Below are 27,701 nucleotides of genomic sequence, written 5' to 3'. Positions count from 1 at the left end.
TATATACATGTAGTGTTTTAATATGTATTCATACACTTTTGAAAGACTTCAAGACACATATCAAAATACTTCTACTTAACAAAAATGCTTACAATTACATCCTCGTTCAGTTTCATCAACAATTCTACTCGTATGTACCCGTATTCGTACTCGTACAATACACAGCTTTTACATGTATGTACTATTGGTATATACACTCCAATGATCAAATCTTAGTAGCCCATGTGAGTCACCTAACACATGTGGGAACCATAATTTGGCAACTAGCATGAAATATCTCATAAAATTACAAAAATATGAGTAATCATTCATGACTTATTTACATGAAAACAAAATTACATATCCTTTATATCTAATCCATACACCAACGACCAAAAACACCTACAAACACTTTCATTCTTCAATTTTCTTCATCTAATTGATCTCTCTCAAGTTCTATCTTCAAGTTCTAAGTGTTCTTCAGAAATTCTACAAGTTCTAGTTTCATAAAATCAAGAATACTTCCAAGTTTGCTAGCTTACTTCCAATCTTATAGAGTGATCATCCAACCTCAAGAAATCTTTCTTATTTACAGTAAGATATCTTTCTAATACAAGGTAATACTCATATTCAAATTTGATTCAATTTCTATAACTATAACAATCTTATTTCGAGTGGAAATCTTACTTGAACTTATTTTTCGTGTCATGATTCTGCTTCAAGAACTTTCAAGCCATCCAAGGATCCTTTGAAGCTAGATCCATTTTTCTCATTTCCAGTAGCTTTATCCAGAAAACTTGAGGTAGTAATGATGTTCATAACATCATTCGATTCATACATATAAAGCTATCTTATTCGAAGGTTTAAACTTGTAATCACTAGAACATAGTTTAGTTAATTCTAAACTTGTTCGCAAACAAAAGTTAATCCTTCTAACTTGACTTTTAAAATCAACTAAACACATGTTCTATATCTATATGATATGCTAACTTAATGATTTAAAACCTGGAAACACGAAGAACACTGTAAAACCGGACATACGCCGTCGTAGTAACACTGCGAGCTGTTTTGGGTTAGTTAATTAACAACTATGATAAACTTTGATTTAAAAGTGGTTCTTCTGGAAAAATGAATTTTCTTATGAACATGAAACTATATTCAAAAATCATGGTTAAACTCAAAGTGGAAGTTTGTTTTCTAAAATGGTCATCTAGACGTCGTTCTTTCGGCTGAAATGACTACCTTTACAAAAATGACTTGTAACTTATATTTCCGACTATAAACCTATACGTTTTCTGTTTAGATTCATAAAATAGAGTTCAATATGAAACCATAGCAATTTGATTCACTCAAAACGGATTTAAAATGAAGAAGTTATGGGTAAAACAAGATTGGATAATTTTTCTTGTTGTAGCAACGTGAAAATTGGTAACAAATGTATATTAATCATATCCTAGCTAACTTTTATTGTATTATACATGTATTCTAATATATTATGTAATCTTGGGATACCATAGACACGTATGCAAATGTTTTGACATATCATATCGACCCATGTGTATATATTATTTGGAACAACCATAGACACTCTATATGCAGTAATGAGGGAGTTAGCTATACAGGGTTGAGGTTGATTCCAAAAATATATATACTTTGAGTTGTGATCTAGCCTGAGACGTGTATACACTGGGTCGTGGATTGATTCAAGATAATATATATATATATCAATTTTTTTTCTGTATATCTAACGTTGGACAACTAGTTGTAGGTTACTAACGAGGACAGCTGACTTAATAAACTTAAAACATCAAAATGTATTAAAAGTGTTGTAAATATATTTTGAATATACTTTGATATATATGTACATATTTGTTATAGGTTCGTGAATCGACCAATGGCCAAGTCTTACTTCCCGACGAAGTAAAAATCGGTGAAAGTGAGTTATAGTCCCACTTTTAAAATCTAATATTTTTGGGATGAGAATACATGCAGGTTTTATAAATGATTTACAAAATAGACACAAGTACGTGAAACTACATTCTATGGTTGAATTATCGAAATCGAATATGCCCCTTTTTATTAAGTCTGGTAATCTAAGAATTAGGGAACAGACACCCTAATTGACGTGAATCCTAAAGATAGATCTATTGGGCCTAAAAAACCCCATCCAAAGTACCGGATGCTTTAGTACTTTGTGACGACCCGAAAATTTCCGACTAAATTTAAACTTTATCTTTATATTATTCTGACACGATAAGCAATGTTTGTTAAGTTAAATCTCAAGGATTTTAAACTATGTTTATACATTCATTTAAACCTCGACCAAATTCCAATGATTCACGAACCATTAAATGAACATATATGAATATGTATGTATATGTGTATATGTTATAAATTGAAAATGTCAATAAAGTATTTAAAAGTATAATGCTTTATATGAACGTATTTGTTTCAATATGATTATCGATGAAATTAAAAAAAATATATATTAAATGATTGAATTATCAGAAACATTGAATTATGATTACAAGTCTCTGTTGAGAGGTCCACTATGATTTGAGAAATCTATTCATCTTAACGATATTCGGAATAATTTGTAAAGCTATTTATAAATAAAAATAAAAAGTGTCATTTACGAAAGTTAGACAAAAGCTAGTGGAGAATTGGTTTCCATAATATTCTATTAATCTATTTTCAAACGTACAAAAATGTTTTCAGTTTAAAAAGAACTTTATTATTAAAACGTATATAACTTTTATAAATATCTAGAATCACTTTTGACAACTCATTACTTAACCAGTATAATAAATATAACGATATTTATATTTTATTTCATTAAATATATATAACAATTTAAATTAATATTATATATATTTATACGCGTATTATACATACATAGTTTTTATACTTTTACTATACTTTAACTTTACCTTTACTTTACTTTTACTTTACTTTAACTTTAATAATTCATACTTTAATAATTCATACTTTAATAATTCACTTTAATAATTCATACTTTAATAATTCACTTTAATAATTCATACTTTAATAATTCACTTCAATAATTCATACTTTAATAATTCACTTTAATAATTCAAAAATCTATTATAAATAGAATTCAATAGGTTTCATTATTTCATAGAAACTTGAAAATATATTTCTCTAAACTCTCTCAATCGATTTACATATATATATATATATATATATATATATATATATATATATATATATATATATATATATATATATATATATATATATATATATATATATATATATATATATATATATATTTGCTCTGTATTATTTCAAGATATTATTAGTATACATAAAATATTACGACGGAGTGATGTCCGAGTGATTTCAAAATAGTTTTTTGAATGAGTCGAAGCTAAGGAAATTATGGGTTATAGCTATGGAGGTGATGGGTATGGTTCATGGGTATGCTCGTGAGGTCAATCTAGTGTTTATCATCTCCGTTGCGTCTACGTACTTTCCTGCAATATTGAATCTCAATATTGATACGTGAGCACTCATAACTTAACTTTTATATATCAATAGTGTATCCCTGACTAGTGCTCGAGTATATAGGATTATGCATGCTTGTACATTCGATATTGTCCTTAGATAGGTTTGTTGAATCCTGAATTAGATACATATGCTACTGAGATAGGGTATATGATATGCATGTCATTGGAAAGCTAGCGAAAAATTAAAAACTTTTCATTTAGATATCGAATGGTTTCGATGAACGGATTTGAAGTTATAGTCAACTGAATTTTAGTATTATTGTTAAAATGATTATTATTACTATCGTCGTTATTATTTTAATAGAAATATCATTGTTATTATAAAATATCATTATTATTATTATGTTAGTATTATCATTTTATCATAATAACATTTTTAGTAAATATAAATATTGTTATTTTTTATAGAATAATAATAATTATTATTACAAAATAATACAACTTTTACTTATTATTATTATGATCAATATTATTTTATCAAATAAATAGGGGATACAAATATATTTTTCACCACGCGTAATATAATTACATTAATAATACTTACCACTATAGTTTTAAGATATTAAGTGAACTTTATAAATTTTACTACTTAAGATATATAAAAGTATATTTTATCATATATAAACGTTAATATAAATTTTTATTAATAAATGACTTTTATTATTATAAAATCTAATAAATATATTTAAATATATAAAACGACTATAGTTAAGTTATATAATAAACACGTATAAATTTTAGAAGTCATTTTGGGTCAAGTTGACTTTTGTTGACTTTTGCATATTAGTCTCGAGCATTAGGATTGTGGTACACTATGACTTGACCAAAAATTGTTAGACAAATATTGACCAACATATAAATATATATAATTAATATAGGTGCGTGAATCCGAGGCCAACCTTGCACTTGTTAAATGACGTTATATGTATTTTTACTACGAAATACAGTATGTGAGTTTCATTTGCTCCCTTTTTATATATATATTTTTGGGCTGAGAATACATGCGCTGATTTATAAATGTTTTACGAAATAGGCACAAGTACTAAAACTAATTCTATGTGGGTTTAAACCAGAAATATACCCTTAGCTTGGTAACATTAAACTACTTGTCTATGTACGGTAGGCGCGAATCCTAAAGATAGATCTATTGGGTCTGACAAACCCCATCCTGACTATGGGATGCTTTAGTACTTCGAGGTTATTTTAAACACACCTGATCTGGTGTACTTCAGAGGGTAAAACATGAACGTTAAAGCTTGTTACCGGGTGCCTACAATTTATAGAATACTCTTATACACTTGCGAGTGTACATATATTTATAAACGGAAATCTTGTGGTCTATTAATATATTGAAATGATTGTTATGATAAACCTATGAACTCACCAACCTTTTGGTTGACACTTTAAAGCATGTTTATTCTCAGGTATTAAAGAAATCTTCCGCTGTGCATTAGCTCATTTTAAGGATATTACGTGGAGTCATTCATGGTGTATTTTGAAAGACGTTGCATTCGAGTCATTGAGTTCATCAAGATTATTATTATGTCAATTATAGTTGGATGTATTATGAAATGGTGTGCATGCCGTCAACTTTCGTTGTAAAGAAAGTTTGTCTTTTAAAAACGAATGCAATGTTTGTAAAATGTATCATATAGAGGTCAAAATACCTCGCGATGTAATCAACTATTGTGAATCGTTTATAATGTATATGAACGAGTCCTTTCAGTTGGTATCAGAGCTGGTTTAATGCCGTTTATTAGCGAGTTAATCGTAGAGGGGGTTCTCACAGTGTTACCTGTGATGAAGCATTGGCTCTTACTCCTCACGGTCCCTATTAGGGTTGGCTGTACTGCCGAGAGGCGGGCCGTAAAATCAGTGTCTGAGGTACGCTCAGTGGTCACAGGCGGTTAGCTGAGAAGGCACTGAGTGGGATGCGTCCCCAACTTTCAGTTGGTATCAGAGCGGTGGTCTTAGCGAACCATGTCTGCATTAGTGTGTCTAACTGATAGTCGTTAGGATGCATTAATAAGCCTGGACTTCGACCGTGTCTGCATGTCAAAAGTTTTGCTTATCATTTTTGTCGGAAATTGCCTGCTTATCATTCTTAGTCTAGACACGTCTTACTGCATTGATTGCATGAATAGTGTATAGACAAAATTTATATCTTAGCGTATCTGCTAATCCATATCTTAGCGTATCTGTTACTGTAAACTTTGCCTGACATATCCCGTAATTTCCTCCGTAATCTACGAAATCTTTTGGGCTATATATATATAGATATTCTATGTAATTAGAATACCACCCGATAGCCGAAAAATCATTTCATATCGAAAAATTCTTTATTCAATCGAACGAAATGGAATTCGTCATTAGTTCAAGTCCCTCGAATTCCGATATGGAATCCCACTCAAGCTCCGAAAGCAGTGTGACCGGAATGGATCAACCAATTAGCCATCATCTATTCTAGATGAATTGGGGATAGGTTCGTAGCCTCCTCAATAATTGGAGACAAGAAGAAGGTGATCCCTTCCATCCACCACATTGCCCTCTTGGCGATGAACCTGAAACACTTACCGGCGAACCGGTCCGAAACACCATTTTCTCTCTCATTTTCCGAGTATCTCGTCACGATTATATACTACATCAAATTCTAGATTTTATTTATCCGTTCGTCCGAACCGACAATCACCCCGGTGTAATAGAAGAAGTCAACGAGCTTCGCGCTCGAGTAGTGGCTTTAGAGAATATGGTGCAAGGGTTACAAACACCAACAAATAACGAAGTATTAATTCATAATTTCAATTTTATTGAATAAATACTCCGTAAAAGTTATGTAATTTTTAAAGTCTTTAGGGATTATTCAGTTCTTAGTTTCAACCGTAAATCAAATGAGTTTAATTTAATATTAACTCATTAAATCTATGTTACATCTGAAGAAAATATGCACATATATATTTTCATAAAGACTGTAATAAAATTCTGTTGTACAAAATATTAATTGTGAATTTTTTTTAACGGGTAGGTAATACTCGAGAGATATATAAATTCACAATTAATATATTACATTTTTCGAATCTGATTAAGCAAATCATCAACTATACTCCCAAAATCTCACAACAATATACATTCTTGTATAGAAATCAAAGCAACCATTCTCACCCAAATTTGATTACGCATTCTGATTTTGACAAATCAAAATCCAAGTCATGATTTAACAGAAGAGATCACTCTTAGATTCCTACATCTTTCAAAGCTATACTTTGACTTCAAAACCGTGTTAGAACATCATATGTATATTAATGATTACAAACTGTGTTCAAACTCTCCTAAGTTTTCGAAGACACTTCAAACAATGAACAATCGAGATGATGATCCAACCACATATTACCCACATTTATGTACCTAAAAAGCTCTCGAAGCCAAAGTCATAGTTCGACGCGTATCCGTGTCAGACCCTTTGGCATTTATTAGCTAAAATGACTTTTCAATTCCTTTTCAAAGTAGACAGTTTTGTCACAGCTCCAGCAAGTCAACTTCGACTTTTCAGTCGGACTAGTCTTATTATAACCTCGATAGATACGTTGCCCTTTCGTCATCGTTACTGGGGACCTTTCATATCTCGCCACCTTAGCAATAAACTTACCAACAACTTCAATTATCTTTGACTTTTCGAAAAATCATTATATTTATTGAAATCACATCATTTACTCATTCGCATCTTGTAACGAGAATTGTCATATGAATCATCAAAAAACAGTAACCAGTATTTTGAAATCTCGCAGCATGTCTACGCCAACAGTTATATGTGTACGTAAAACGTCTATCTCCTAGACTTACATACTTTGAATGTGAAGTTCTGAAAAATATTTTGAACTGCAAACTAGTTCTTGAAATGCTGACGAAGCATCAAAAACTGTAAACGATCTTAACAGTAAAAAGTTTGATGACAAAGAATAGTAAGGTGGAAAAGCTGAGAAAAAGAGAAGGTTTGGAACTGGAAAACGGATTGAACAGACTATGAAGGAGGCTGTGGACAAATCACAAAGACTAAATCTGCCTTCAAAGAATCCAAATGATTCAGTGCCTGCTAAAGTCATTAACGAATACCTTACTCTTTATTCTAAACCTTTACAGACAAATCTTCATCATCATCCATCAATATTAGAAATTCTAAGATATTATCATATCTTTCATTATAAATATCCGCGATATTTCTGAAGATATTTTCACAACTAATCTTATCTGAAGTCATTTATCTCTTTGCGCTATCAGTGTTACATCATATAAGAAACTATTAGTTTCTATATTCTATAAACTTTCGAGTTTAAATTATGAATGTTTTGAAGTAGTGTTGGGAACTGAAGCATGAGTTAGTATAATATAATGACACTTGATCAACGTGATTATATTACAGTAAGTCATGCTGAGTTTCTAATGGGACATGACGATTCACAGACCATGCCGTCATCATGTTCCATGTTACACGACTCTTGTATTCTATTTAATCTCTAAAAATATCAAGATATATTTTCTTGATGATTCAGTCTTTTCAGGGTATTCTGGTAAATTAACAAATCAAGATCGTGCCATTACCATTTCCTTCTTAGAACATTAACTATGTTCATTCTGAAATTCATATCTGCGAATACTGGACCATTACAAACGTTGCTTAATCGCAAGAAGAAGAAACGAAAGGACAAAACTCCAAAATAGAAATTGGAGTATAAATCGCTGCAAATAGAAGGGAGCATTAACTGTGGATGTCAATGATTATAGAAGACAAAAGCAGGGGCTTTGAAATATAAGGGAAGATATAAAACCCAACAACCACCCAAAAATTATAAACCGTATATATCGATGCATATAGCAATATAAAGACACGGAAGAACTAAAAACACTATAAAACCGAGAGTATAGTAGAAGTAAATAGATTCTTCCGGAGCCAGATGAAAAAGAAGAACGACAGATATGAAAGTGAGGAGTATATCGAGAATCAGTACTGGATGAAGCATATTGACAAATACTTTAAAATATGAGTTGAGGGAGAAAGAATAGAAGGTGTGAGTTGTAAGGAAACGAAGGAGGTGGATTTATAGTGAAATACCCGACAGAGAAATCAAGATGGATTATCGTATTAATTCGAAGAGAATCATAATCTCCTTAATCACCGAAGCATCAAATCCAACATAGATTACAAAGATTTTCTTTAAATTCGGAGATCAATTGTGATGACGTCAAAAGATATGACGAATCACTATAATCTTATTTCCTTCATTTACGATAACTTCCCTCATACGCTTTGAGTAATCGAATTATTTTATCCATACTTCTTAGACATGAAAAAACTTCATAATCGTCATAATAACATTCTCATTGTTAGCCATAACGACCTCTATCAAATTTCGGGGACGAAATTTCTTTAACGGGTAGGTACTGTGACGACCCGGAAATTTCCGACTAAATTTAAACTTTATCTTTATATTATTCTGACACGATAAGCAATGTTTGTTAAGTTAAATCTCAAGGATTTTAAACTATGTTTATACATTCATTTAAACCTCGACCAAATTCCAATAATTCACGAACCATTAAATGAACATATATGAATATGTATGTATATGTGTATATGTTATAAATTGAAAATGTCAATAAATTATTTAAAAGTATAATGCTTTATATGAATGTATTTGTTTCAATATGATTATCGATGAAATTAAAAAAAAAATATATTAAATGATTGAATTATCAGAAACATTGAATTATGATTACAAGTCTCTGTTGAGAGGTCCACTATGATTTGAGAAATCTATTCCTCTTAACGATATTCGGAATAATTTGTAAAGCTATTTATAAATAAAAATAAAAAGTGTCATTTACGAAAGTTAGACAAAAGCTAGTGGAGAATTGGTTTCCATAATATTCTATTAATCTATTTTCAAACGTACAAAAACGTTTTCAGTTTAAAAAGAACTTTATTATTAAAACGTATATAACTTTTATAAATATCTAGAATCACTTTTGACAACTCATTACTTAACCAGTATAATAAATATAACGATATTTATATTTTATTTCATTAAATATATATAACAATTTAAATTAATATTATATATATTTATACGCGTATTATACATACATAGTTTTTATACTTTTACTATACTTTAACTTTACATTTACTTTACTTTTACTTTACTTTAACTTTAATAATTCATACTTTAATAATTCACTTTAATAATTCATACTTTAATAATTCACTTTAATAATTCATACTTTAATAATTCACTTTAATAATTCATACTTTAATAATTCACTTTAATAATTCAAAAATCTATTATAAATAGAATTCAATAGGTTTCATTATTTCATAGAAACTTGAAAATATATTTCTCTAAACTCTCTCAATCGATTTACATATATATATATATATATATATATATATATATATATATATATATATATATATATATATATATATATATATATATATATTTGCTCTGTATTATTTCAAGATATTATTAGTATACATAAAATATTACGACGGAGTGATGTCCGAGTGATTTCAAAATAGTTTTTTGAATGAGTCGAAGCTAAGGAAATTATGGGTTATAGCTATGGAGGTGATGGGTATGGTTTATGGGTATGCTCGTGAGGTCAATCTAGTGTTTATCATCTCCGTTGCGTCTACGTACTTTCCTGCAATATTGAATCTCAATATTGATACGTGAGCACTCATAACTTAACTTTTATATATCAATAGTGTATCCCTGACTAGTGCTCGAGTATATAGGATTATGCATGCTTGTACATTCGATATTGTCCTTAGATAGGTTTGTTGAATCCTGAATTAGATACATATGCTACTGAGATAGGGTATATGATATGCATGTCATTGGAAAGCTAGCGAAAAATTAAAAACTTTTCATTTAGATATCGAATGGTTTCGATGAACGGATTTGAAGTTATAGTCAACTGAATTTTAGTATTATTGTTAAAATGATTATTATTACTATCGTCGTTATTATTTTAATAGAAATATCATTGTTATTATAAAATATAATTATTATTATTATGTTAGTATTATCATTTTATCATAATAACATTTTTAGTAAATATAAATATTGTTATTTTTTATAGAATAATAATAATTATTATTACAAAATAATACAACTTTTACTTATTATTATTATGATCAATATTATTTTATCAAATAAATAGGGGATACAAATATATTTTTCACCACGCGTAATATAATTACATTAATAATACTTACCACTATAGTTTTAAGATATTAAGTGAACTTTATAAATTTTACTACTTAAGATATATAAAAGTATATTTTATCATATATAAACGTTAATATAAATTTTTATTAATAAATGACTTTTATTATTATAAAATCTAATAAATATATTTAAATATATAAAACGACTATAGTTAAGTTATATAATAAACACGTATAAATTTTAGAAGTCATTTTGGGTCAAGTTGACTTTTGTTGACTTTTGCATATTAGTCTCGAGCATTAGGATTGTGGTACACTATGACTTGACCAAAAATTGTTAGACAAATATTGACCAACATATAAATATATATAATTAATATAGGTTCGTGAATTCGAGGCCAACCTTGCACTTGTTAAATGACGTTATATGTATTTTTACTACGAAATACAGTATGTGAGTTTCATTTGCTCCCTTTTTATATATATATTTTTGGGCTGAGAATACATGCGCTGATTTATAAATGTTTTACGAAATAGGCACAAGTACTAAAACTAAATCTATGTGGGTTTAAACCAGAAATATACCCTTAGCTTGGTAACATTAAACTACTTGTCTATGTATGGTAGGCGCGAATCCTAAAGATAGATCTATTGGGTCTGACAAACCCCATCCTGACTATGGGATGCTTTAGTACTTCGAGGTTATTTTAAACACACCTGATCTGGTGTACTTCAGAGGGAAAAATATGAACGTTAAAGCTTGTTACCGGGTGCCTACAATTTATAGAATACTCTTATACACTTGCGAGTGTACATATATTTATAAACGGAAATCTTGTGGTCTATTAATATATTGAAATGATTGTTATGATAAACCTATGAACTCACCAACCTTTTGGTTGACACTTTAAAGCATGTTTATTCTCAGGTATTAAAGAAATCTTCCGCTGTGCATTAGCTCATTTTAAGGATATTACGTGGAGTCATTCATGGTGTATTTTGAAAGACGTTGCATTCGAGTCATTGAGTTCATCAAGATTATTATTATGTCAATTATAGTTGGATGTATTATGAAATGGTGTGCATGCCGTCAACTTTCGTTGTAAAGAAAGTTTGTCTTTTAAAAACGAATGCAATGTTTGTAAAATGTATCATATAGAGGTCAAAATACCTCGCGATGTAATCAACTATTGTGAATCGTTTATAATGTATATGAACGAGTCCTTTCATACTTCGAAATTTATATCATATCCGAAGGGTGTCCCGGAATGATGGGGATATTCTTAAATATGCATCTTGTTAATGTCGGTTACCAGGTGTTCACCATATGAATGATTTTTATCTCTATGTATGGGATGTATATTGAAATATGAAATCTTGTGGTCTATTGTTACGATTTGATATATATAGGTTAAACCTATAACTCACCAACATTTTTGTTGACGTTTTAAGCATGTTTATTCTCAGGTGATTATTAAGAGCTTCCGCTGTCGCATACTTAAATAAGGACAAGATATTTGTATTGTAAACCATTATGTAATAGTCGTGTGTAAACATGATATTTTAGATTATCATTATTTGATAATCTACGTAAAGCTTTTTAAACCTTTATTGATGAAATAAAGGTTATGGTTTGTTTTAAAATGAATGCAGTCTTTGAAAAACGTCTCATATAGAGGTCAAAACCTCGCAACGAAATCAATTAATATGGAACGTTTTTAATCAATAAGAACGGGACATTTCAAGATGGTGGTGAAAAAAGGCTGGACATAAGGCTGTAAGGGATGTCGAATGGAGGTTGTTTGGTGGTGGGTTTCTGTCGACTGAAACAGCAGGTTTGAAGTCTGCTTTTGTCGACTGCAAGTGGGCGTTCTTGAGGGATATTTAGTCGACTAACAGGAGAGGGTTTAGGAGTTTATTTAGTCGACAATGAGAGGGAATAAATATAACACCCCGTCAAAAATCTCTTTAACGGAATGTTAACGCTGGTCCCAGTGCTTGGCTTGACTTCTACGTAACAGCAATATTCTACAGCGGAAGCAATTAATACCTCTTAAGGACCTGAGAATAACAACACGCAAAACAGGTCAACAAATAATGTTGGTGAATCTAAAGGTTTAAAGTAATGTGACAGTATCTGAAAAACAGTTATCAGAAAAATAGTTTAGTTTCCTTGACCACGACATTCTATCTTTTGCATAAACCGAGCACCAGAATACTAGCAATGAACCGAGTATAGAAGCCACTATACCCGCCTTACCTCGTAAAATGTTATAAACTTGTTCAAATGTATTTAATGTTCAAAGTAAATGCACCACAGTTTTTATAGCGGGTGAGGTTGTCAACCTAACGGATCCGTCCATCTAAATTGTGCTTACACCGATGGTATTAAAAGTATTCAAGCTAGAGGTTTTTTGAACAAACTCAATATACATATGTGTAGTACTCATGTCAATACAAAAGCATTTGAAAATGTAAATATAACAGCGTGTATTCTCATCCCTGAAAACATGTAAAAAGCGGGACTGTAGACTCACCTTTGAATAAAGCTCGGATTAAAAAGTGAACAATTAACTTGTACGGTTTATAGCCGAGTAATGCAACCTAAGTATACGTATATAGGTTGGTCAATATATATATCTTAAATAAGTGTGGTTTCATAGTGTACGTTGTCTTATTGCTCGACTCGACGCGTTTCCAAATAAAAGTCAACTATATCATGCAAGTCAAACAAAGTCAACCGAAGTCAAACCGAAAGTCAAACTTGGTCAATTTGGTCAACTAAAGTCAACATCAGTAGGTTCATGTCAAATATTGGTCAACATGTCAAACCTAAGTCAAACAATACGTTTTAGGTCATGAATGATCATTTCCACAATTTCAGTTTATCGTCATGCACAAAGTTTATGAACACGTAGCATACTTAGCACATTATCTCATAGTAAAAAATTCAAGTAAATATGACAAACTCCAGATCATAAATATACTTAAAATATATTCCAAATAGTCCATCCAGGGACTCATACGACAATTAAAAGTCAGGAATCAGAAGGGATACATTTGGGGTTTGCCAAGTCAGTTTCTGACTGCGCACTGATATCATTTTGGCTATAACCAGAGTTAGGAACATTCAATTGATACAAGACCAGTGGACATAGTTCAAGGACAAATCAAAGTAACACATATAAAAAATATAGCAACTTTTGTTTAGCCAATTTGTACAGTTTATTCGTGAAAGTTGAACATTCAGTTTTCAGCTCAAATCAGAATTCACATAAAGTACGGATCTATTGTGCCCAATGCATAAGGTTTCAGAGATTGACATAAACTGAAAATAAGTCACATATCATGTTAAGTTTCATTTTCCAGAAGCATATATGCTCATGCAATTCACATAATCCACAGAGTACAAAAGAGTGTGAAATTTACAGATTCGATTCTCATTTAGTTAGTCACATTCGCACGCGATTATCCGGAGATATAAATACAATTAGCCTATGATATCTACATGAAAGATGAAGTAATTTTTGTCTAATTTTCAAATATGCAAATATTTAATCACAAAAGTTAACACATTTTATCATACAAAGTTATTTTCATGCAAGTGCTGTATAAAACTACTTTTACACTAATTCAAGCATATCTTGGGTTATACATAAGAAAATGACATGATATCCTAGTCTAAATTGAGTGTTTTTAAATTATCTTTCCAGTGGTATAAGTCTCACATTCCAATCCGTTGTCTATCAATACCAGATTTCTGACCAAGCAACAAAAACACAACGATAATTCAAATTGACATAACTTAATCATACGGAAACGAAATCAAGCGAATCCAAAGCCTAAAATTAATAGTTTTTTGCAAGGAATCTGATTATAATATAATAATTAACATTTGAAAAACTTAATTTTTCTGATCAAACAAATACAAATTCGTTTTTAAACCCTAGCGCATCAAACAATCAAAATAACGATAACGATTAACACGTACGCTTATAGACTTGAGCAATTGACAACATAACTATGAAACTATTATAAAAATTAGATTTTAAGAATTAGGGTTTATGCAAGTATACCTTAGATCGCTAAAAGATTTATACCAACGCGTAGAGGAGATCGAGAATTGCAACTTTCGTGTTCAATGTTTGCTCTAAAAATTAAAAATTGATGGTGGTAGTGGTGATGGAGGTCGACGGCCAAAAGGGAGGGAGGGAGATCGACTGTGCAGTTTCTTTTGTGTGAGTTTTACTAATTTAGGTTAAACCTTCTAATTTATACTAACCCTAGTTCTCCTAAATAGCACATAAGTCCCTAAACTTACAAAAATTGAAATATAAGGGGGTATGGGGGAGGGGTCGGCCGAATGGGCCCCATGGGGTATCCCTGGGCTCTCGTGTTGCAATTCCGTGTAATCGTGGTCCATTTTAAGTGTCGTTTAGTCGTACCGAAGGCCCGGAACGCTAACCCGATCGTTAAACGCAACCAATTGTTTAATTTATTAAAAACCCAATAAATTAAATATTTTAAAAAGTTAATAATTAATAAAATTAATTATTAAAATAAACCCGAGCGTTTAGTTGCTCAAAAAGCTATTATCAAAATCGTATCGTTTTTATCGTATTTCATTATCCGAAATATTTATTTGAATTAATATCAACCCATATTAATTATTGAAACCCTCCAAAGATCAAGTACGCATTTAATACACGTAAACGCATAAAAGTTAAATAATCGCCGTTAAATAAACTAACGGAAGGTTAACGGAAATAACGGAAAAATCAGGGTTGTTACAATAAACTGGATGAAAAAGTCGACTAGTATGCAGGTTTATTTGTGGTGAAAAGCTTGGAATACATGAGGGTTTTTATAGGGAAACAAATCATGTGTTAGCTTTCCTAATCCCACTCAATTACTTGGCGATCAAGAGCACTAATTTGCATTAGACTAGGATTTGTTTTAGCTAAAAGATCAAGTTAATTCCCTATCCTTTTTTTTCTTAGCCGATTAATACCTATTTCAATATATTTATTTTATTTATTTTTTTCGGCATTTACCTATTTATATATATTTTATATATTTTTTATTATTATTAAAGTTATATTTATTTAAATTACATTTTATTTATTTATTTATCCCTAACCTTTATTTTTTTTACTAAGTTCATATGAATTCTTATTAGATTAATTCATATAAAAGTCACATTTAATTTATTACATATAATTTATATTATAATGTAATATTAGGGTTAGAGTTTATAATATTAATAAACCTTTAGGGTTAGAGTTTAAATTATTAATTACTATTAGGTTTAGGGTTTCAGGTTTTTAATTACGAGCATTATTTATAAAGCATTTAATATGTCTTGATAACAACCCTAATGATGAGGTACAGAACAAGAAAACGAAACCCTAAGGGTAAATTAGTAAATTCAAAATGGGAAAGTGAGGGTTGTTATATATACTTACAGAGGATCTGAATATAGTTCGATTCTTGATGAAATCAACTTGTATTTATTAATCAATGGATTAGCAAACCAAATAGAACCTGTTTGCTTGATTAATTTTCCAGTCGACGATTTGGGGAATATTAGTAGGTACCAAAACAGAATTATAAACACCTAGTATAATAGTTGGACGTCGTAGAGGAGAAGCGACGGAGGCGATGGAAGTCGCCAGGAGGAAGCCGTAATTTTTGGTTTTGTTTTTTAATCAGAAAGGAGACGGGGTAAAATTTTAAAGGGAGGCAGATGTCGTTTTCGATTCTCTCTGTTTCACAGATTTAATCGTTGAAAAAAAGAAGGGAAAGAAGGAATTAGGGAAAGAAGGTAAGGTAGAAGGTAAGGTGGGAAGGATGGGTGAAGAGGTCACGATTACGGTATGCAACATGTGAGTTGACAAAAATAGTTTTTAAATAAGATTTGGGCCAGATGGGTTTCAACAGTAGTGAAAATAAGCCCAACTAATGTAAATGATAGCCTAACTAATGTAAAGGAGCCCATTTAAAGAACAATTTCTTAGAAAACGGTCCAAACAGGCCAAAAAAATATAAAAAAATAGGAAAACACATTATAAAGCAAAAAAAATAAAAAAGCTGAAAAAAAACCAAAGAGTGAATAGTACTTTTTCGACCAATGGGAAGCCATCAAAATAGCTTGCCAATTAGAAAATGGATAATTGTTAATTATCTTTTTTATTTTATTTTTATGGTTATTGATTTGTATGTTGTATTATTTATAATAAGATATAAGATATAAGATACAAGATACACCCAAGTATTGTTGTATGGTTATTGAGTTGGTGAATAGGATTAGGGATGGCTCTTAAACAATTATTCGACTATTCGTTAGGGCCTTGGGGGCCTTTTTCCACCTCATTCAGGGCACTAAAATTCTCGGGACCGGCTCTACCTTAGATCAGCATACTACATGTACATAGATAGATAAGGAACGGTAAATATTATATTATGTTACTTGATATCTTGATTTAAATAATACTTCTTAAAATTAAATGCTCACCTTCAATTACGAAACGGTTCGAATTGCACAAATGGAACTTACAGATCAACAATTCATACTGGCTAGACACTCAAGCCTCCATAATCAAATTCATTACAGTTATTGTAATTGCAGCGGCATATTGATGCATTTTAAAACTTGCACTATAGCTTATTGTATCAGTGAAGTTAATTTGCTAAATTGTCCAGCAACATATGCATTACATATACGGAATGTTAAATCTGAAATAATACCATATTAATGTCACACAAATTGGACCCTATAATTTAGAAAAATACTAATATTAAAAATTAAACTCATATATTGAAGTTAATCCTAAAACCTAAACTCAAAATAAGTTCATATATAAAAGTTAATCCGAAGACATGACCTCAATAACAAATCTAACTTTTTAATGCTAACTTTTATCAAAAAATAAAAGAAACTGTGTCAGAGAATACATATCACATAAAATCTTATACCATCAAACACTACTAATTGTGAACTGATTTAGTTTCATATACAAACAACAAACCTAAAAAGGTAATCATCATTTTAGTTGTCCAAATCAAGATGGGATTTTAATACAGCTCAAAACCAGGATGTCTTGGATGAACCTGAATGCACGTTTTTGTTTAAAATAAAATAAAATCGTAAACATGCATTACCGACATTGAAATTTTTTGCATGCTCTCATTTTCCCTTTTCAGAATTTTTCCATTATTTAAAACGTATCCATTTTAAACCCGTGTTACAGGTAAAGTAGAAGCTACATTGACCCGTTCATAAATGAATCATATTATCATTTTTGAAAATATGGATTATCAGAAGTAAAGGTGGTAGTTCACTTATTTTACCTCTTTAGCACAATTCTTTTTTTTTAAGCAAGTTGTTGGTATCGAATACTTTCATTTGCCACGCACGCACGAGCTTTTGTGGCAATGAAATAAATTTAACAATTGATATTACTTGCTCATTCTTAGCATCCCACTACAATTGGTGAACTTATAAAAAGAACATTTTTATTATTAACACATTATTAACGAACTATACGACGCAAATGATGGTCAAAAAAAATTATTGATAATTCACATCGAAATGAAATGCACAAAATTAAAAAAATATAACAAAAGACAATAATAAATAACATACCCAAAAGTCAATAACAAAATAAATTAACTTGCATTCTCCAATATGGATGTGAGTGTAATTTCTAATTAATATTTATGCCATCTACACACGTCATGTAGTGAATAGTATTACCTATCAAAAAATTCCTTCTCTTAATCAAAAAAATGGGTCTTGTTTCTTTAGAATACCACTTTGTGTAACTTGTTACCATGAAATGCTTAATTGAGGATTGTTTGAATGAAGTGTTTCACGAAGAACATATAATTATGTATATATAGTGAATTATATGGAGCAAGTGTTTTTAATTTTTATTTATTAAATTTGAGTTATGAAAATGAAGGATTTTTTTAATTTTAGTTATGTATGCTTTATATTCTATTACATTCATGACTAAATTGAACACTTAACTTTAATTAAAGACGTTAAAAAATAAGAAAACAAAAGGTCATTAGTTGTTTTGGCTACATAATACATTAGTAAAATAAATGCAAATTTTTCATTCAAACATTTATCAGTATATTTAAAGTATCACAAATTGTAATTATTTTAAGTGTGTTAAAAATAATAAAATCACATTTACTACAAGTACTACAATTGTATCAATTTATATATATTATATATAGAGAAAAAAGATAAATTATATATATTATTTATATTATTGTTGTAACTTGAACGATTATTAAGTATCATAACATTTTCTAACATATTAATATTTGATATTATTTTTTTTTATTTTGCAGCTAATTGATTATATTGTTTTGGATGATTCAGCAAACGAATGTCTGATTCATCACATTATATAGATATAGATGCTAATAATATTAATTGGCATATTACACTCACACGTATTGAAGAATGTAAATGATTTATCTATGAATTAGTATTTATTCTCCATTTGGTTATATTTAGCATTCTTTTGGTTATATTATAACTATAATTTTAATAAAGTATAATTAATAATTAATTGTAGAGTTAAAACATTATGATTATGAGTAAAACTCTATTTACCATCTTAACCATAATTAATTTTAGGGTAAATTTTATGTGGTAAAACCATAAGTAATTTTAGTGTAAATTTTATGTGATAAACCATATTTATTGAACCATATTTATAATGCTAGAACTCAACTTTTGTATATAACTAGAAGGCAATGCCCGTGCTTTGCACGACTTGTCTCAGACTATTTTGAAATTTGTGTTCCGAATGATTAGAGTCATGGCGGGAGTTGGTTGAAAACATATTATCCTTGAAGTGAAAGTTGATGTTGGTTCCATTATGCAAGTGGTCAAGTAGAATATTGTACATATGTTTTGTTTGTCACTATGTGTAAAGACCCGTCCTGATCCATAAGAACGAATACAATAACATATGAATACATTGCGAGGTATTTGACCTCTATATGATACATTTTACAAACATTGCATTCGTTTTAAAAGACAAATTTTCATTACATCGAAAGTTGACAGGCATGCATACCATTTCAGAATATATCCAATCTATAATTGACTTAATAATTATCTTGTTGAACTCAATGACTCGAATGCAACGTCTTTTGAAAAATGCCATGAATGACTCCAAGTAATATCTCTAAAATGAGCAAATGCACAGCGGAAGATTTCCTTAATACCTAAGAATAAACATGCTTTAAAGTGTCAACCAAAAGGTTGGTGAGTTCATTAGTTTATCATAATCGATCATTTCAATAATTTTAATAGACCACAAGATTTTCATTTCCATTTCTCATAAATATACGTCCCATACATAGAGACAAAAATCATTCATATGGATTGAACACCTGGTAATCGACCTTAACAAGATGCATATAGAATATTCCCATCATTCCGGGACAACTTCGGACATGATAAATTCGCTATCATTCCGGGACAACTTCGGACATGATAAATTCGCCATCATTCGGGGACAACTTCGGACATGATAAATTCGACATCATTCCGGGACAACTTCGGACATGATAAATTCGCCATCATTTCGGGACAACTTCAGACATGATAAATTCGCCATCATTCCGGGACAACTTCGGACATGATAAAAAGGGCATATTCGATTTCGATAATTCAACCATAGAATGTAGTTTCGATTACTTGTGTCTATTTTGTAAAACAGTTATAAAAGTAGCGCATGTATTCCCAGTCCCAAAAATATATATTGCAAAAACATTTAAAAAGAGAACAAATGAAACTCACAATACAATATTTTGTAGTAAAAATATTCATACGACGATACTGAACAATGCAGGGTTGGCCTCGAATTCACGAATCTATATCATTTGTATATATATTAACACGCATAATTGAAATCGAATATATATATATATATATATATATATATATATATATATATATATATATATATATATATATATATATATATATATATATATATATATATATATATATATATATATATATATATATATATATATATATTTATTTATTTATTTATTTATTAGTTATATAATTTTTATATTATTACTTCATATATTCATAAAAATATAAATTTTGTTTTGATATAAGTATTAAATATATTTTTATATATATACATTATTTGTTTATTAAGATAATTATTATAATAATGCTAAAATAATATTGATAATGGTAACAATGATAATTATTATAATACTTATTATTACTAATAAAAATAGTAATATTAATAATTCTTTTAATGATGGTAATAATGATTAATAAATTAATAATAAAAGCAAAGATGTTACTTTTAATAAATTGATGATCTTAATAATCGTGATAATAATAATACTTATATTTATGATAATTCTAATAATTTTAATAATAATTATGTTAATAATAATGTTTATATAAAATCGTGTCATTGATAATAACATTAATAATACTGATAGTAATAATAACTATAGTAAAAATAATACCAATGATAGTGTTTTTAATCATAATGATACTACTGATAATAACCTAATGATAATACTTATAATAATAATAATAATAATAATAATAATAATAATAATAATAATAATAATAATAATAATAATAATAATAATAATAATAATAATAATAATAATAATAATAATAATAATAATAAGAATCTTAATATTAAAATTAATGATGATAATAATTACAATAATAACACTTATGTTAATTGTAACGACCCTGGATTTTCCAACATTTATTTATTAATAATTATTATTATTAATACTTGTGATTAAACAAATGTATGTTATTACATTTACATGTTGCCATGATTGCCCGTACTTGACTTTAATTGCCCGAAACGTCTTTGTGACACACGAAACTTTCACGAATAATATTTTTAGAATATTATTTACATTCATGATTGATTTTATTAATCATTTTAATTAACTGAGGTTATTAGTTAATTACTTGAGCTTTATTTAGATTTAGTTGTTAATTACTTGAACTTGGGCCTTTATTAGTGTTAATTGACCTATGAAGCCCACCCTACTTCTTTAGTGGACTTATTAGCCCATACTTACATGTAAGTAACCCATTTAAGTGTAACTAGTTAGTTTAAGTCACAAGGAATCTAGTTACCACCTTATCCCCATGAAATCAACTCTAATAACCAACTTTTAAGGCTTTAACATGCATGATCTTGTGGACAATCTCCTTCCTCTCTTCCTCACCCAAACCGTCAGCTCTTAGTGCCTAAAGGGATTCAAAAATCTTTTTTTTTCATTACTTGTTTACTTGCATTCATTTCTTTTACACACACACAAACAAACAATACTTCAAACTCTCTCAAGTTTCTCTCTTTTTCTTGTAAGTAATAAACTTTTCTTCTTCCTTTCTTGTTTACAAAAAAACGAACCAAACATCCTTCATCATCATCATTCTTGTTCTTGCTTAATGATTAAATTACTTGATACTTGTTAGTTGTTGTTGATTACTTACTTTGTTGTTGTTATTTACTAATTATTAAGAATCAAACTTGTTAGTTTGATTCTTCATATCAACTTGTTCTTACAAGCCATACAAGACATAAACTTTCTAGTTTGTGATCTACACTTAACACTTGTTTAAAGATCAAAGTTCATGTGTTGAAATCATACTTGTAATTCATGTTTGTAAACTTAAAGTTTACATTCTTAAAGATCAAACTTTGGTTTGAATCTTTAAAAGTATGAAACCCATGAACTTGTTACTTGTTTATTTAAGTTTATTTCTTTATATTATGTACTTTAATTTCATGTTTGTTGGTTTAAATGGTCAAGTATTACAATTTAGTCTTGATCTCATACTTTCTTGAACTAAAATTAACTCTAAAAGTTCAAGAACATGTAAGTAAGCTTTCTTTAATTATAACTTGGTACACTTATGTTAGATCTAGACTTTTGGGTCTAGGATCTTCAAGATCTAACTAAGAACTATGTTCTACAATTTATTTTCAAGTTCATTTTTATATTACTACTTCATATATTCATAAAAATATAAATTTTGTTTTGATATAAGTATTAAATATATTTTTATATATATACATTATTTGTTTATTAAGATAGTTATTATAATAATGCTAAAATAATATTAATAATGGTAACAATGATAATAATTATAATACTTATTATTACTAATAAAAATAGTAATATTAATAATTCTTTTAATGTTGGTAATAATGATTAATAAATTAATAATAAAAGCAAAGATGTTACTTTTAATAAATTGATGATCTTAATAATCGTGATAATAATAATACTTATATATGATAATTCTAATAATTTTAATAATAATTCTGTTAATAATAATCTATATACATATAAATTTTGACTCCAAGTTCCATTAATGAGGCCTTTGCAACTAAAAGTGAGTCTAAACAATGCATGCAATTACCATTATACCCCTGCTAAATAAAAAGTAAGTTAATTAATTTTTAAACTTAATAATTAGGTATGTTTATTTAATTTAACCTGGTCCTCTCAATACGAACTGAAATTCAAAAGGGGCGGTTCCCCTACACCCCTGTATAACCGACCGCTTCACCAACATCTACAATTCCTCTGCATGTACGATTAACTACAGGAGATTGAATCAAACTTCCATTGATCAACACCAGAAGGGTTGGCTTCAATCCTCTCCCACCTCAGCTGTCTCCAATTTTAGGTCATTTGATGTCCATTGATCGAATTCGTTTCTTGCGTACTTCCAGATCTGGTGGGATTTTTTTCAGGTCAGACATGTTCTTTGTTTGTTTGGTAAGCTTAATTAATTGGCATAATTAATTTGCAGTGAATTTTGATAATGTATATTGAATTGTGGTTTACAATTTATTATTAGTAACCTATGGAATTTGATAAGTTGCCCCTTTGATGTTCCCTCATAATGTAACTCCACATGTATGCTACAAGGCTATAAATTGGTGTTCTCACTCATTGTATTATGCATCATTCCCAATAACACATCTTACAATGGCTCTTGCAACTCAGAACGACACCGTCCAAGCTAACAAACGCACCTATTCATACCTTCATGAGCTCCAGGTTGGTAAGGAGGCGGAGGTAAAAATCATGATATGCCATACGTGGGACACGCATACCAAATACGGGAAATACCTTAGTACTGACTTCATTGCTTCGGATCAGCAGGTTTGTTTTTTTTATCTATGTATATATGTTGTATGCCTTATTGCAGTTTTTGTTGGTATATCTATGTGTTTATGTATGTGTATATAAATGTAGCCTTTTCTTTCAATATATTTATATAGAAGATGGATACATCAATGGAAGGTTAATATATGTTGTTACATTTTATTTTCATCCCACATTAATATGTGTTTGTATGCATATGTAACCATTTATGTTTTTTCGTGGCATATATATATGTTTATGTATTGATATACAAGACAGATGAATGAATGGAAGGGTGACATATATTGTTACATTTTTCCTGTTACATATTAAAATTTATTTGTGTGCATATGTATCCATTTATTTTTTCCCCCTAAATATATATATGTGTAAATTTATGTGTATATAAATTTCACCTTTGGCTCCAATATATGGATATAGCAGATGGATAAATGGATATGTTGTTACCTTTTAATTTTGCTTCCACCTTAATATGTGTTTGTATGCAAATGTCACCATTTATGTTTTTCCTTGGCATATATATATGTGTTTATGTATTGATATAGAAGACAGATGCATGAATGGAAGGCTGAAATATATTGTCACATTTTTTTGGCTTTCATATTAATATGTATTTGTGTGGATATGTATCCATTTATTTTTTTAACACCTAAATATATATATGTTTACATGTATTTGTATATAAATGTCACCTTTTGCTCCAACATATGCATATAACAGATGGATGAATGGATTGAAGTTCAGTGTATGCGGTTAGGGTGTTTTTGGGTTACATATTAATGTGTATTTGTATCTATATAATCATTTATATAGATATTTTGTTTCAGCATAGTGATATACAACATGGATAAATAAATGGAACCCCAATTGTGGTTTTACATGCTTAGCCAGGTTCACCTACTTATTTTTGGGTGTCCCCCCAGCCATTTTTAACGCATATACCTCTGTTTCCCCACACGTATTTATATACATATATATATACACTCTCCTCCTCTTTGTCTTTATTAACCCCACTTTGGTCATACCGATGCTATATGATGAATATCTCTATATGTTTAGATTGGCATTTTCCTAGACAAATATATATATAAACCACCCGTGCCGAAATATAGCATGGCTGCTCTCTTTTCAGGGGAATGTTATTCAGCTAACTGCCAGGAACACTGTAGCTCACTGTTTTATTTCAAGGTTAAAAGAAGGGTCAGTTTACTCCCTGAACAAATTCGAAGTCAGCCCCAATAAGGACGATTACCGCCTCTTGAGAAATAATAAGGTCCTTATTCAGTTACAAGGCTCGACCTTCCTCAAGAAAATATCAAGTGAAGATCATTCAGGTTTTAACCGCCACCCATACGCCTGCATTCCATTTGAAGACCTGGAGCCAAATGGTGGAAAGTACCAAATAGGTACAACTGTTGTCACGCAGACCCGTAAATAGTGTTACGCTTTTTCATAGTGCGCCCTTACCCTGTAACGCTTCGAATTTGTATGTTTCAAATGTTGTCGGATGTTTTCTAAATGTTGGGTCAGTCACACCACAAAAAGGCGGGGCAACGACACTCGAGTTTCAGCTAGTCAATGAGAGGTTCGTTCTCGGCTTTAACTCACAACACCATTTCCACACACATTTCTAAGCTATTAAACTCTAACAAAGCGTTGTTATTTGGTTTCCCCTCTAGGCATCGGCGCGTGCGTGTCACCCTTTGGGGGAAATTGGGCGACTCTTTCCTTGCTAGGAAACCCGCTGAACCATCACAGTATAGCATCATTTTATCCTCAGTTTGTGTGAGAAGGGACTACTATGGTATGTCCCGTTACTTTGCCGTTTTGTGTTTGCGATTCACCACCGCATTCGGCTAACCCCTGCCCCATTACATTTGCAGGGGAGACATCTCTGTCGAGCACGTCAGCCACTTTGATCATTGACGACACTCAAGTTCCGACCCTGGCTGCATTTATCCACAAAATTAGGTCTGTTCGCCCTAGGCTTCTCTACTTATTAAGCCTAATATGCCTCTTACGCCACCATATGAGTTAACTTCTGCTTTCTTTGTAGTGACATGGATTTTTCTGATTACATGGGAGACTCGGCCCCTCAGCGCCAACTCCCACCACCAAAAGAGGGTTCCATTGTTGACCTCTTGACAATGGCCCGCAGAGGCAAAAACAATGTTGTAAGTACATGTGCAATCGCTGTGTCATACCTATAGCCAACTCCTAATAGCGTATAATTTGTTGAAACCCTACTGACTTTGAAAACTGACGTTTTCAAATGCACCGTGGAGCTAACTAACGTTAGGATGAAAAACGGCTAGTTTTACAACAGCTGTGGTATTTGCAAGGCTAAGAAGAGCGTATCGAGACAGGATGGAGGTTTTTGGTGTGAATCGTGTGAAAAAAGGGTTCCCGAGCCGCTTGCAAGGTTGTCACTATCCATTTTCTCCTGTTATTATCCCGTGATTAACTAAAAAACACCTTTCCCAAAACACTACAGCTCCTAACACCTGCTCCCCTCACCGGTTTTCAGGTTTCGCGTCCAGTTTGATGTCCGGGACTCGAGCGCTGAAACGGTCGTGGTCATGTTTGATGAAACAGCTGAGCAACTCGCTGGGACAACCGCTCAATCCCTCTTGGATGCGCAGGATGTGGTAACATTTCTACATCCCTATCGTACATTTGTTAGTTAATAATATAGCACCATGACCCCACGATTTGTGTACCTCAACTGAAAACATATGGACGTGTGGATCTATTTACAGGCAACCTGCACCACCGTTTTACCCAACCCACTTGCTAATCTGCTGAATACGACCCAAGTGCTACTTTTGAAGGTCAACTCTTATTATGAACATGGAACATATGAAAGTTTTAATTGCATAAAAGTATACTCGGACGAAGATGCCTCCGAACAGGTTGTGACCGACAATTTGGATCCCGGTATGTTTCCTCCAGCTGTTAAGTCAGGGACTTCGCCAACCGTTTCGCCAGCTGCAACACCCAAAGGGGTTAAGCGAACAATTGAAATCCCCACTCCAGCAAAGGAATTGGAACGCCCTAGCCGCCGCAAGTACGATCTAATCTATCTCACTGCTTGACACATATACTAAGATTTGTTTATGTAGATATAGACTTATATTTCCCAAACCGCCCTAGATCCTGAAATTAATCATTTTCGTGTATTGCAGGTTTATTGTGACAACCTCTGACTCAGAAGACGACACGGGTGCGGTTACAGTTACCTAGAAGGATAGGAGTGGCCGGGCGAAGGCATGAAAAGGAACTAAGTATTTAAATAAACAGTTCCGCCTCCTGAGTTATCGTTATGTTATTTACCGTTTTTTGGAACAATGTTTGTTTTGTTGATTTTCCTATTTGGTCTTATGGTATGGCCTAAAAACTTATGGTTTATGGTTTTTGGATTTCTAATAAAGTTATGGTTTTGTCTCATGAAGTTGTTTGCACTAACTTTACTTAACACTCATTCTAACATGGATGATAAATTGTTTGCACAATTACCTGCTTCGTAGACCAAGCAGCCAATATAAGACCCGTATGGTTGAGAGTGTGGAGTTTTCGTCACACCCTACTTCCATCCACAGTTTTCAACCGTTGGTCCCAAGCTGGTTAAATATTTTCATGTTATGCGTTAACAAACGCCGTCATTCATTTTCCCCCGTTCCTATGTAGCCATTGATGAGGCCCGATTGAAACCCAGTCAGACCCATTTTGCACTACAGGGAAACAGCCTTCACCCG

General features: G+C 30.7%; 1 protein-coding gene across 1 annotated transcript; it reads left to right on the top strand.

Annotated features, from left to right (window-relative positions):
- Positions 1 to 23,766: 23,766 nt before the first annotated feature.
- Positions 23,767 to 27,189, top strand: LOC139870622 (replication factor A protein 1-like). Its single transcript, XM_071858403.1, has 11 exons — positions 23,767 to 23,943; positions 23,990 to 23,998; positions 25,094 to 25,376; positions 25,477 to 25,531; positions 25,626 to 25,750; positions 25,830 to 25,917; positions 26,003 to 26,120; positions 26,289 to 26,368; positions 26,474 to 26,594; positions 26,706 to 27,013; positions 27,132 to 27,189. The coding sequence occupies exons 1-11, from the start codon at positions 23,767 to 23,769 to the stop codon at positions 27,187 to 27,189; spliced, it is 1,422 nt and encodes a 473-aa protein (XP_071714504.1).
- The last annotated feature ends 512 nt before the right edge of the window (positions 27,190 to 27,701 follow it).

The sequence above is a fragment of the Rutidosis leptorrhynchoides genome, chromosome 10, assembly GCF_046630445.1.
Source record: "Rutidosis leptorrhynchoides isolate AG116_Rl617_1_P2 chromosome 10, CSIRO_AGI_Rlap_v1, whole genome shotgun sequence".
NCBI classification, from domain to species: Eukaryota; Viridiplantae; Streptophyta; class Magnoliopsida; order Asterales; family Asteraceae; genus Rutidosis; species Rutidosis leptorrhynchoides.
This window is presented reverse-complemented; position numbering and strand designations above follow the sequence as displayed.

Bases quoted from the DNA above. Each gene is read 5' to 3' on its own strand.
- LOC139870622 (XM_071858403.1), top strand. From the start codon at position 23,767: ATGGCTCTTGCAACTCAGAACGACACCGTCCAAGCTAACAAACGCACC. The intron at 25,377-25,476 runs GTAAATAGTGTT...ATGTTGGGTCAG, and splicing joins AACTGTTGTCACGCAGACCC to TCACACCACAAAAAGGCGGG. The intron at 26,121-26,288 runs GTAAGTACATGT...GGTATTTGCAAG, and splicing joins GCAGAGGCAAAAACAATGTT to GCTAAGAAGAGCGTATCGAG.